This window comes from Oncorhynchus gorbuscha, linkage group LG16 (assembly GCF_021184085.1).
Source record: "Oncorhynchus gorbuscha isolate QuinsamMale2020 ecotype Even-year linkage group LG16, OgorEven_v1.0, whole genome shotgun sequence".
Taxonomy (NCBI): Eukaryota; Metazoa; Chordata; class Actinopteri; order Salmoniformes; family Salmonidae; genus Oncorhynchus; species Oncorhynchus gorbuscha.
This window is the reverse complement of record NC_060188.1, coordinates 28,678,898-28,690,351: the sequence shown is the minus strand read 5'-3', so window position 1 is coordinate 28,690,351 and position 11,454 is coordinate 28,678,898. Positions and strand designations below refer to the sequence as shown.

At 41.6% G+C, this 11,454-nt stretch overlaps 1 protein-coding gene across 1 annotated transcript; it reads left to right on the top strand.

The window, feature by feature from the left end:
* The first annotated feature begins 864 nt into the window (after window positions 1–864).
* On the top strand, window positions 865–7,021 carry LOC124000589 (ATP synthase F(0) complex subunit C3, mitochondrial-like). The gene is made up of 5 exons (XM_046307084.1): window positions 865–984; window positions 2,460–2,507; window positions 5,300–5,380; window positions 6,281–6,459; window positions 6,701–7,021. Exons 2-5 carry the CDS (start codon window positions 2,469–2,471, stop codon window positions 6,813–6,815), a joined length of 414 nt encoding a protein of 137 aa, XP_046163040.1. The 5' UTR covers window positions 865–984; window positions 2,460–2,468; the 3' UTR covers window positions 6,816–7,021.
* The last annotated feature ends 4,433 nt before the right edge of the window (window positions 7,022–11,454 follow it).

Below are 11,454 nucleotides of genomic sequence, written 5' to 3'. Positions count from 1 at the left end.
CCTGTAAAATCAAAACCAGGAAAACAGGATTTGGGAGAAAACATAAGTAGGTAAAACATTTATACGGATTTTAGAAGGCCCGACCAATGTTTTTGGCTTTGCATGACTGCACCTTAAAGTGTGTGTTATCCTGCAGCATAGCACTTTTGGGGAAGTTGAGGTTAGGTCCAATAGCGACTACACACCCAAGAGGGAAAGAGGTTCCGCCATCCTAAAAATGTTTTAGTGAAATATAATATATCAAGTTTAGCAAACACTTTTATCCAAAGCAACTTTAAGTCATGCATGAATAATGTTTCAATGATGGTTGGTGTCGGGAATTGAATCGAATATTCTGGCGTTGCAACGCTCTACCAAGATGCATATTTTGTGAAGCCTCAATTGAATGATTATTATTAGGCCATTATTAAGCGATGTTTGTGTCATATTTGACATAGTGGGTTATGTCACATTTGACATTGGTGGTTATGTCACACATTAATGCCACATTTATGAAGACTTTATAAAGCATGACATACGGTTATAGATGATTTGTATAAGTCATAAGTAATTTAAAGCGTACCAATTCCTTTACTCCTAAAATGTTGGAAGTAGGCGGGACGTCCTATACACTGTCCAATAGAAATCAAGGACACTGGATGTAGTTTGAAAGGTTAACGGGAATATGGTCCAATGGGGAAAGGAAATAGAATTCGAGTCCATTCTTACCATACGTCAGCGTTTGAGTCACCCAGCCGCCCTAAATACTGTCAACCAATTGCAAGCATTGTAGTTCATTGAAAGCTCCACTATAGGCTAGGTTAAAAGTAGTGACAAGCTAAACAGGAAATCACAGTCGAAGGAGGTTTCCTTTTGTCCAATGGACGTTTAGGACGTGGTAACTAAGATTATAAATGACAAGGTGACAGTTGTCAGAGTGCACATTGACTGCTGCTGTGAGCGATAATTAGTAATCTAGGACCCCGTGTGTACTGTAACATTAAGGTGAGTTAATAATTTAGGGTTTCAGTGTGACGCATTATTTTGTCATTTCGGTATGGTTATAATCGCATTGTGAATATTTTGAAATGTTCTGTCAGCATTGCGGGGGCGAATATAAATTGTTAGCATGCTAGCTAGCCATGCAATGTAGGTGAAGTTGACGGCCATTCAATGATTTCTTCCAAACATGACATTTTACAGTGAATATATTCGTACTGTAGAATTCTTACCCGAGAATTGTCTACATGGTCAGCCGCGAATACTGTTGGGAAGTAAACATGCAAATATTAATATGCGAAACCATGCCTTTTGGGGTACAACCGATTCTAAACTGCGGTGAAGCTTCTGCAAAATGTCTGACTTGCTCGTCCATATCTGGGCCTAGTGATCCAGTGCATGTTTTCGGTCATTATGGATTCATGTCTCCGAGGATTGTGAAGGACGTTTAACAATTTGTGTCAATATCTAGTCCTGTACCAAATGCAGCGTCCTTGTATTTAAATCCTGTATTGGTGTCTGAGGGTCATTTTTGACCTTCACGTCTCGAGCTTGCTAGCCAAATCCTCCCACCTATCTAACGTTAGCAGTGTCCGTCTGAAGTATATTACATTTAGCTAGCTATGGCTAACAAGCTACCCGGGATATCCAACCAACGTTTCATGCTTTCATCTTTTTGCAAATCGCTGCTACCCTCATTGCATGTGAAATGGGTCTAATAAGCCACATTCAAGCATGGACAATTTAGTTTAAGTTTCCCCCATGGTGATTCCTTCCGTTGTCATTCGTGCTAACTACCTGCCCAGGGGCGGAATGGCGACAGGGAAGGAGGGGGGTGTACTGTATTGAAGCGTGTGGCGTTTTTTTTACCATGAATTTAGCTAGTTTATAAAAAAAATTAACACTCATTCAAGCATAGCTAAAGGCTAGCTTGCCTGTCTGGATCATATGTGCACTGGTGCTACCTACACAATTGGATTAATTAGCATTAGACATCTCTGGAGTCGAAGTTGATCATCGTTTAACTCTCCACTTAGTGTTTTGAAAGGATCTTGTTTAATGCTTTACTGTCATTTGCTTTGGGCTCTTGCCACATTCAATCAAGCCTTGCTATTTTCATGCATTTTAACTTAACTAATCGTATGACATGGGTGTAAAGATTGTAACTTGATTCTTTATTTGCGCTGAGTTGTAACCTTGTGATTCTACATTCAGACTTTACAACAGAACCTTAGTCTGCCTTTTGCGCATCCACTTCCCTGATGCACATGGTCAAATGCTTGACTGGTTTCACCTACAGCTCAGGTCACCATTACTGTACCTTTAGCAGGGCTGTAGTTAATGGAAGTCATGCACAACTCTTAACTTTTTTGGGGGGGTCCAAATGACTGCGCTTAAAGATGCCTGTTGAATTGATAGGACATTTCATGGTGGTGCAAATTAGCAGTTCAAAAAATGTAATATCTCATCTCTCTCCACAGGCACCAGCCATGTACGCCTGCGCTAAGTTTGTCACCTCACCTGCTGTGGTATGTATTCTTTGACACTACAATGTCACTGTTTGATCCTCTACCAGTCGTACCTTATCAGTCTAGATCTAGCACTTACAATCCTGTTTAGCTATAAGATGCGCAGCAAATGAGTGTCCTTGGTAAGGAATATCACATTTTATGTCACATGCGACGAATACAACAGGTGTCAGGATGCTCTCGATGGTGCAGCTGTAGAACTTTGAGGACCCATGCCAAATCTTTTCAGTCTCCTGAGGTGGAATAGGTTTTGTTGTGCCCTCTTCATGACTGTCTTGGTGTGTTTGGACCATGATACAGGGATGCAAACTAGTCACATTTTGGCTAAATTTGCCGTTTTGAATCCAAAATTGGTGACCTACGTGATTCGTGTTGGTCCGATGGGGGGTGGGGGGGCTTTGGCTCACTACTGTCTGTAAGCGAACGAGTGACGTGCGTTTGAAGCATTAACGTTGGATGTATCCAAGGCTCAGCCAATCGTTCACACAACAGAATGCAGCAGGTGACTGAAGAGACAACCAATTTGCTAGTTAAATCATCAGCGTGAGGGAGAAAGTTTTGAGTTCATGGTGTGAAAATTAGCTTGCTAATAAAGTCAGACGGCTAATGTTGGTAACCTAACCAATTCGCTATAGTATTAACTGGTTTACTACTCCTTGCCGTTCCTCAAGTTATTTGTTAACGTTGCTTCCTGGTAATCTGTTTTTGAAATGTTAACAAACTAACCACTATCTGTTAACCACATACTGTAGAAGGAAAAGGGTTAATTTTCAGAATGGGAGAATTTGGTGGCAATGAGGTTTTGCTTGTTAAACAAGTGGATTCAGGGATCAAGTGTAGCAGGGCCTGGCTTAAGCTGGATGCCACTATAGAGGTGAAAGGAACACAACACTTTTTAATACAGTGGGTAGAAAGGGGGATGCCAGGTCTACTCACTGCCTGAAAGAGATCAATTATGCCAACAAAGGGTATCATGCGCTGCTGGCACATTGTACACTTTGCCTGTGGACCTCTGTTCTACAATGTAGCGTAAAGATATTGCTTTTGTTGTGTTGAACTTGACAGTAACCTGTGTGAGGGAGGATTACACTTTTTTTTTACTCAGTGAATGTTATGTTATTTTTGCACATGTTGCCTTGTGCACTTGATCGTGTACTATAGTGGCCACTAATAGAGCAAAAGTAGGCATTCTATTTGTTCCATTCTATTTCTACTTTAAGATGATTATTTTTCCACCAAGTGCAATATTTAGGTGTGTGGTCAAGTGTTCTAGGCTCTCATGGCTAACTGCAATATTAGTGTATTGTTTTTTTCTTAAGGCTTGTGTCATTTGCAGTGAAGTCCAGGCAAACATTGGATTGCTTTCTTTACATTTGTTTTTAGCTGTGAGTTAGGTTCACATTAACCACTTTATTTTACATAGACTGATCCTGTAGATCATATTTGTTCCATTAGTTAAACTGCATTTCCCCCTAGCAGGGCTACATATTTTTTGCATGTTTCAGTGCAAAAAAAGTGTTTCCTTTCTGGGCCCTCACCAGCTTGTGTCCCTGGTGATCTTTTGCTGGTTATGTGGACGCCAAGGAACTTGCCGCTCTCAACCAGCTCCATTACACCCCATCACTGGGAATGGGGGTGTGTTCAGTCCTCCTTTTCCTGTAGTCCACAATCATCTCCTTTGTCTTGATCACGTTGAGGGAGAAGTTGTTATCCTGGCACCACACTTCCAGGTCTCTGACCTCCCTATAGGCTGTGTAATCATTGTCGGGGATCAGGCCTACCACTGTTGCATCGTCTGCAAACTTAAATATGGTGTTCCAGTCATGGGTGACTAGGGAGTACAGGAGGACTGAGCACACCACTGAGGGGCACCTGTATTGAGGATCAGCATGGTAGATGTGGTGTTACCTACCTTTACCACCTGGGGGCGGCCCATCAGGAATTCCAGGATCCAGTTGCAGAGGGAGGAGTTTAGTCCCAGGGTCCTTAGCTTAGTGATGTGCTTTGAGAGCATAATGGTGTTTACTGCTGAGCTGTAGTCAGTGAATGGCATTCTCACATAGGTGTTCCTTTTGTCCAGGTGGGAAAGGGCAGGTGTGTGCAATAGATTGCATCGTCTGTGGATCTGTTAGGGTGGTATGCAAATTGGTGTAGTCTAGAGTTTCTGGGATAATGCTGTGAACTATGACTAGCACATGAGATGAGAAAGCACTTTTTTTAAAGGTTGATGATTGAAAGAATAGTCTATGGCAGTGTTACCTGTATGCATGACCAGTGGTCAGCTGGGGATATATTGGGACAACATCACCTTGTAGGCTAATCTAACCCTATAGTACTCAGTTTTTACTAAGGAGAAGATTTGGATTGATCATGACATGACACCGGTGCACCTGACTCGGTTCCAGTACCCCTTGTATATAGCCCCGCTATTGTTATTTACTGCTACGCTTTAATCATTTATTCTTAGCTCTTACTTTTTATGTATTTTCTTAACTGCATTGTTGGTTAAGGGCTTTTAAGTAAGCATTTCAATGTAAGGTCTACACCTGTTGTATTTGGCTCATGTGACAAATCAAATTTGGTTTGACATTGCCGTTCTACCGGTCTTCATGCCTCTAATCCTCCTAGACATTAGACTATTAGATGCACCTCTAGGGTCATAATCTTGGCCTGCTCCAGAACTCGCTTCCGGGTAATCTATGTTTGGTAGTCTGTTAGTAATGATTGTAAGTAGAGCTTGTTACATGCTTTTAAGTCTATCTAGGAGTCTGATGTGTAGTTGTCTCTTGCAGCTGCGTGGGGGGTCCAGAGTCCTCGCCCGGCCAGTCTCGGTCTCAGTCTTCAACAGACCTGAAGCCAGGAGTGAGCAGCAGGTAAGCCTCTCTTCAAACCCAAATTAAACCCTGTGACTGAAGCGTTGACAGTTCGGTGCTTAGGTTTGTGTAAACCTTTTGCCAATTGCCCCTTTTTTGTGTTAACCTGAAACTATTTATTAGGCCATTTTTATGTTCATAAAGTTTATTTAACTCATCATTAACCCTTATTGCCTCTTCAGTTGTATTTATCCTTAACACCAGACTACTTTAAATCCCTGTATGGGGAAATACTAACATGGCCAGTGCTTAAGTAAGACTGGTATCCATGCTGTCCTTGTGACCATTTCCAAGGATCTCTTCAGGACTCTCAGTGCGACCATTTTACTCAAATATCCGCCTTAATGTTTTTCTGTCCTACCCGGAATTTAAATGTAGGAGCACCAGTGTGCCTTTTATTACATGAAATATTTTTCATAGTGCTCCTAAACTTCTTTGTGCCTACACACATGCTCCTTGTAAAGATAAGATGAATTTAAAAAAGGCACTGGAGCACTCTGCACTTGTTGCCCTTGACTGGTCTCTTGAGCAGCACTTTAAACCTCTGCACTAGTCTGTTCTTCTTGATAGGTTCTGTTCTGGGCCTTTATTCAGTGGGGTCAATGTACTACTCATACACCGTAATAGTACTGAAATGTATTACGCCTGAGTTCCTTCTGTTCCATAACATTCCACTCCTAAACAAACTCCAGTTCCAGATGTGTCCCTAGCCCTTATCTGTTATTACATATCAGTTCAGACTACCAGAAGGGTCAAGATGAAAGCAATAGGGAGCTAAGCTTCCAGTGTTTTGGAGTGGTGGGCTATTATACGATCTACCTGTCAGGTGGCCTCAGGTCCATTTCAGTCTCTAGCTCTATGTTCTGATTTTGACTGTGCTGCACCCTGCATCTTCCCCAGGCCCTGTTGCCTGTCAGTGAGGCTTCTCTTCTAACCCGGGGGTTCCAGACCAGCGCTATCTCCAGGGACATCGACACTGCCGCAAAGTTCATCGGTGCTGGAGCCGCCACAGTGGGTGTGGCGGGATCAGGGGCTGGAATTGGAACTGTGTTCGGTAGCTTGATCATCGGCTATGCCAGGTAACTGATGAACAAAAAGGATTCAATCGTTTGTGGAAGGGGGTGGATATAGAAGCAAAATTGGATGCAGATCATTGATTGTGGGTGGCAGGGAAATGCTAACATTTTAGCACAAGATTATTGGAGAGTGAGCCGGATCCTATTAATTTGGGTTCATGTCATTAATGAACAAATTGCTACTGGTGCTGTCGGCCAGCCTAAATCATAACTTCCAGTCCTCTCCTCTTTGTCTCTCTGACAGGAACCCCTCCCTGAAGCAGCAGCTCTTCTCCTACGCCATCCTGGGCTTTGCCCTGTCTGAGGCAATGGGGCTCTTCTGTCTCATGGTGGCGTTCCTCATCCTGTTCGCTATGTAATTTAGTCTCTCCCATCCCTGTCACCTCCCTTCTCCCAGGGAATTGGAACTCTTGATGCGACGCTCATGAGGCCGTGGCACCGCCATTCCAATCAAAATCTACAATTACAAATCCTGCCTTTTTATGTTCCCCTTTTTTTCAGAAGTTTTACGTAAGAGCTCGCTTTGATTTAGACTGTCTGTCTGAATAAATGGTTGGGATAACTATAAACTTGTCAGTCCTTATTTTCAGTGGTGTTTGGGTGCTAGACTTGAAGACATGTAGAAGAGTAACTAAAAGTACTTGTTAAATTGTCACATTGAATACAATATAAGCTAAATGTACTAGTACAGGGATGAGGTCTCAACTTCCTGTTGAGTTTCGAATAATAGAATACACAAGGTGCAATTTCAATAAAATGTAGTTGTGCATCAGCAGTCGCTCAATTAGCCCATGTCACGCAAAGCATCTTTAGATAATTAGTCTCACAACCAGCTATGTAAACTTGTAGGAATTGAGGTCGAATTACCAACTGGGGGGGGGCCGTTTTGATCATGAGTTATATTAAAAACCGCAAGAGTTTGCCTCCCCTATGGCAATGTGTAGAATTTCAGGAAACTTTTAAACACTATTTTTGGGCTCTTCACTGTCACGAGCAGGGCTGATAAAATGGTTTGCTCGCAGGGTGGTGGGTACGCAAAGCCACTGCAGATCGAAGTTGCCCCCCTACCTCAATTAAAGTTTCCATCCCTCTACTAGTTTATACAGTGTAGAAAACATTAGGAACACCTTCCTAATATTGAGTTTTGCCCTCGAACTGTCTCAATTTGTCAGTGCATCGACTAGGTGTCATGCGTTCCACAGCCCATGTTTACTCCAATGCTTCCCACAGTTGGCTGGATGAGCTTTGTGGTGGACTGTTCTTGATACACACGGGAAACAGAGTGGAAAAACCCAGTAGCGCTGCATACATATTCAAACCGGTACGCCTGGCACCTTCCCCATACCCCGTTCGAAGGCACTTAAATATTTTGTCCTGTTCATTCACCCTCAATGGCACACAATGTCTTGAGACTTAAATGTTTACTTAACCTGTCTACCCTTTGTCTACACTGAAGTGGATTTAACAGGACATCATCAAGGGATTATAGCCATCTGGTCAGTCTGTCAAAGAAAGCATGCTTTGTACTTTTGGTGTATATGTAATACAATTTTTAGTCTGTACAAAATGTTGATATACAGGCTTGCTTGCCGCAATTTACTTTTGACTTTATTCAAAAGCTGAATTGGGAAATGATCAATTTTCTTAAGTAGAGTTTACTTTGCGCAGTCTAGCAGTAAACCATGCTTTCCTCAGACATTTTGAGTATAGCATGAGGGGAAGCAAATAATTGATTGACTTGTGAGATTCACCCTTGATGTAACCACAGGGTATAAGTGTTTTCCATATTTCCTACACCTGCCCTGTCCATTGCTTTTGAATGCAAGGGGGGGGGGGGTATGACTTCTGCACAGACATGAGTGCCTATGTGTTTCTGGACAACAATTTTACCTTTTTGGGTGGGTGAGCCAGTGTTGCAAGAGTATGAACCACATCTTTGAGCGCTTGAAATTAAGTAAATTTTTAAATTGTCTATACTGTACACTTTCGTCATTAATTTAGATGGTGAAGCTGAAATGTTTCATTTGGCTCTATATTTTGGATTTGAGATGACATGTTTTATATGCTGCAACAATCCTGAATGTCACCTTTAAGGGTTTGTCACCTTCAAATGGGGGAACTAGATGCATACAGTGCTTTTATTTCTAAATGGTTGAACATATGCATGAACATGCCCTCAAATGAAAGGTGATGCTCTGTACTGTCGCGTAATAACATTTGAGCTCAAATTCAGAATGCTGGAGTATAGGGCCAAGTTAAAAGTTGTAGCTTCACTGTCTATATATGAATGAGTTTTATTCTCTAGGGTGGTAGTTCCCAACTTTAACAAATATAATTCTGTGACACTTAAAGTCCCTATAAATTTATTTAGTGGTAATGACCATTTCATCTGATCGATACTGCAAATTATCTATTTTCTGTGACAAATGTTTTTATATATTAAATAGGGTCTATTAATATTTTCATAGTTCTGATAGTTCCTTACTCATTTTGGTTGATTTTGTGTGTAGCCCTTTAAGTGTATTCTGCCAATCTGGACCAGATTAATTACATTTTTTAGCTCCATTAAAGTAGGTCTTTAGTTTTTGATGGTTTGGGCTACAGGGAAGCGGTTTTCTGTATTTTAAAGGCACAACCACCAACACAAGCAATGCGCCATTTTTTTATATGACAGATGCTGTTCTATAGTTCAGCCCAGTCATATATTAAGAAATATTTCTCTGACTGAACCTGATCAGACCTGCCGATTTAAAATGATACAAATAACTTTGCTTGTGGTGTCCGCCCCTCAAATACAAATGTAACAGTCTGAGCACACTGGACTTGAAACAACGATACATATGTAACCATGTGCCATTTAATGTACTATCTGACCTGCACTAGTGCTCCCAAGTCTAAATGCTATGTGCATTCACTATACTGGTGAGAATGTACAACTTCAATCACTAATGGAAAAAGTGACTGTCTGAATGGAAGAATTTAATTACTAAAAATTCCCTGTTTTAAGTCAGGATCACCACTTTATTTTAAGAATGTGAAATGTCAGAAAAATGTTAATGATTTCTTTGAGCTTTGATTTCTTTCATCACATTCCCAGTGGGTCAGAAGTTTACATACACTAAATTAGTTTTTGGTAGCATTGATTTTAAATTGTTTAACTTGGTTCAAATGTTTCACGTAGCCTTCCACAAGCTTCCCACAATAAGTTGGGTGAATTTTGGCCCATTCCTCCTGACAGAGCTGTTGTAACTGAGTCAGGTTTGTAGGCCTCCTTGCTCGCACACACTTTTTCAGTTCTGCCCAATTCTATAGGATTGAGGTCAGGGCTTTGTGATGGCCACTCCAATACCTTCACTTTGTTGTCCTTAAGCCATTTTGTCACAACTTCGGAAGTATGCTTGGGGTCATTGTCCATTTGGAAGACCCAATTGCGACCAACATTTAACTTCTGATGTCTTGAGACGTTGCTTCAATATATCCACATAATTTTCCACCCTCATGATGCCATCTATTTTGTGAATTGCACCAGTTCCTCCTGCAGCAAAGCACCCCCACAACATGATGCTGCCACCCCCGTGCTTCACGGTTGGGATGATGTTCTTCGGCTTGCAAGCATCCCCTTTTTCCTCCAAACATAACAATGGTCATTATGGCCAAACTGTTCTATATTTGTTTCATCAGACCAGAGGTCATTTCTCCAAAAAGTATGATCTTTGTCCCCATGTGCAGTTGCAAATTGTAGTCTGGCTTCTTTATGGAGAAGCGGAGTCAATCACCACCTTCCGGAGACACCTGAAACCCCACCTCTTTAAGGAATACCTAGGATAGGATAAAGTAATCCTTCTCACCCCCCCCCCCCTTAAAATATTTAGATGCACTATTGTAAAGTGGTTGTTCCACTGGATGTCATAAGGTGAATGCACCAATTTGTAAGTCGCTCTGGATAAGAGCGTCTGCTAAATGACTTAAATGTAAATGTAAATGGAGGTTTTGGAGCAGTGGCCTCTTCCTTGCTGAGAGGCCATTCAGGTTATGTCGATGTAGGACTCGTTTTACTGTGGATATAGATACTTTTGTACCTGTTTCCTCTAGCATCTTCACAGGGTCATTTGCTGTTCTGAGATTGATTTGCACTTTTCTCACTAAAGTATGTTAATCTCTAGGAGATGAGAGGTATGACGACTGCGTGGTCCCATGGTGTTTATTCTTGCGTACTATTGTTTGTATAGATGAATGTGGATCCTTCAGGCGTTTGGAAATTGCTCCTAAATATGAACCAGACTTGTGGAGGTCAATTTTGTTTTCTGAGGTCTTGACTGATTTCTTTTGATTTTCCCATGATGTCAAGCAAAGAGGCACTACGTTTGAAGGCAGGCCTTGAAATACATCCACAGGTACACGTTCAATTGACTCAAATGATGTCAATTAGACTATCATACGATTCAAAAGCCATGACATAATTTTCAGCAATTTTCCAAGCTGTTTAAAAGCACAGTCAACTTTGTATGTAAACTTCTGACCCACTGTAATTGTTGGAAAAATGACTTGTCATGCCCAAAGTAGATGTCCTAACAGACTTGCCAAAACTATAGCTTGTTAACAAGAAATTTGTGGAGTGGTTGAAAAACAAGTTTTAATTACTCCAACCTAAGTGTATGTAAACATCCGACTTCAATTGTATGGTGTTGTAAAGAAACTGTCAAATACTGACTGTAGTCCAGTGGAGGCTGCTGAGGGGAGGACTGCTCATAGCAAGGGCTGAAATGGAGTCCATGAAATGGCATCAAAGATGTACTTTCTTTGTGTTTGTTACCATTCCATTGACTCCATTCGAGGCATTATTATGAGCTGTTCTCCCTCAACAGCCTCCACTTGTGTAGGCCTACTGCTGTATGTTGCTACTATCCCTGACAGACTCATAACATGGACGTAGAGTCCAACTACAATTCCGATGATCGCCGCCAGTTGGCAGTAAAGGTATTCTGTGCTGTGGGGAGG

What these genes read in the sequence shown, in the direction of transcription:
- LOC124000589 (XM_046307084.1), top strand. Translation starts at nt 2,469, where the DNA reads ATGTACGCCTGCGCTAAGTTTGTCACCTCACCTGCTGTG. An exon ending in TTGTCACCTCACCTGCTGTG is followed by an intron (nt 2,508 to 5,299) that starts GTATGTATTCTT and finishes TGTCTCTTGCAG; the next exon opens with CTGCGTGGGGGGTCCAGAGT. An exon ending in AAGCCAGGAGTGAGCAGCAG is followed by an intron (nt 5,381 to 6,280) that starts GTAAGCCTCTCT and finishes CATCTTCCCCAG; the next exon opens with GCCCTGTTGCCTGTCAGTGA.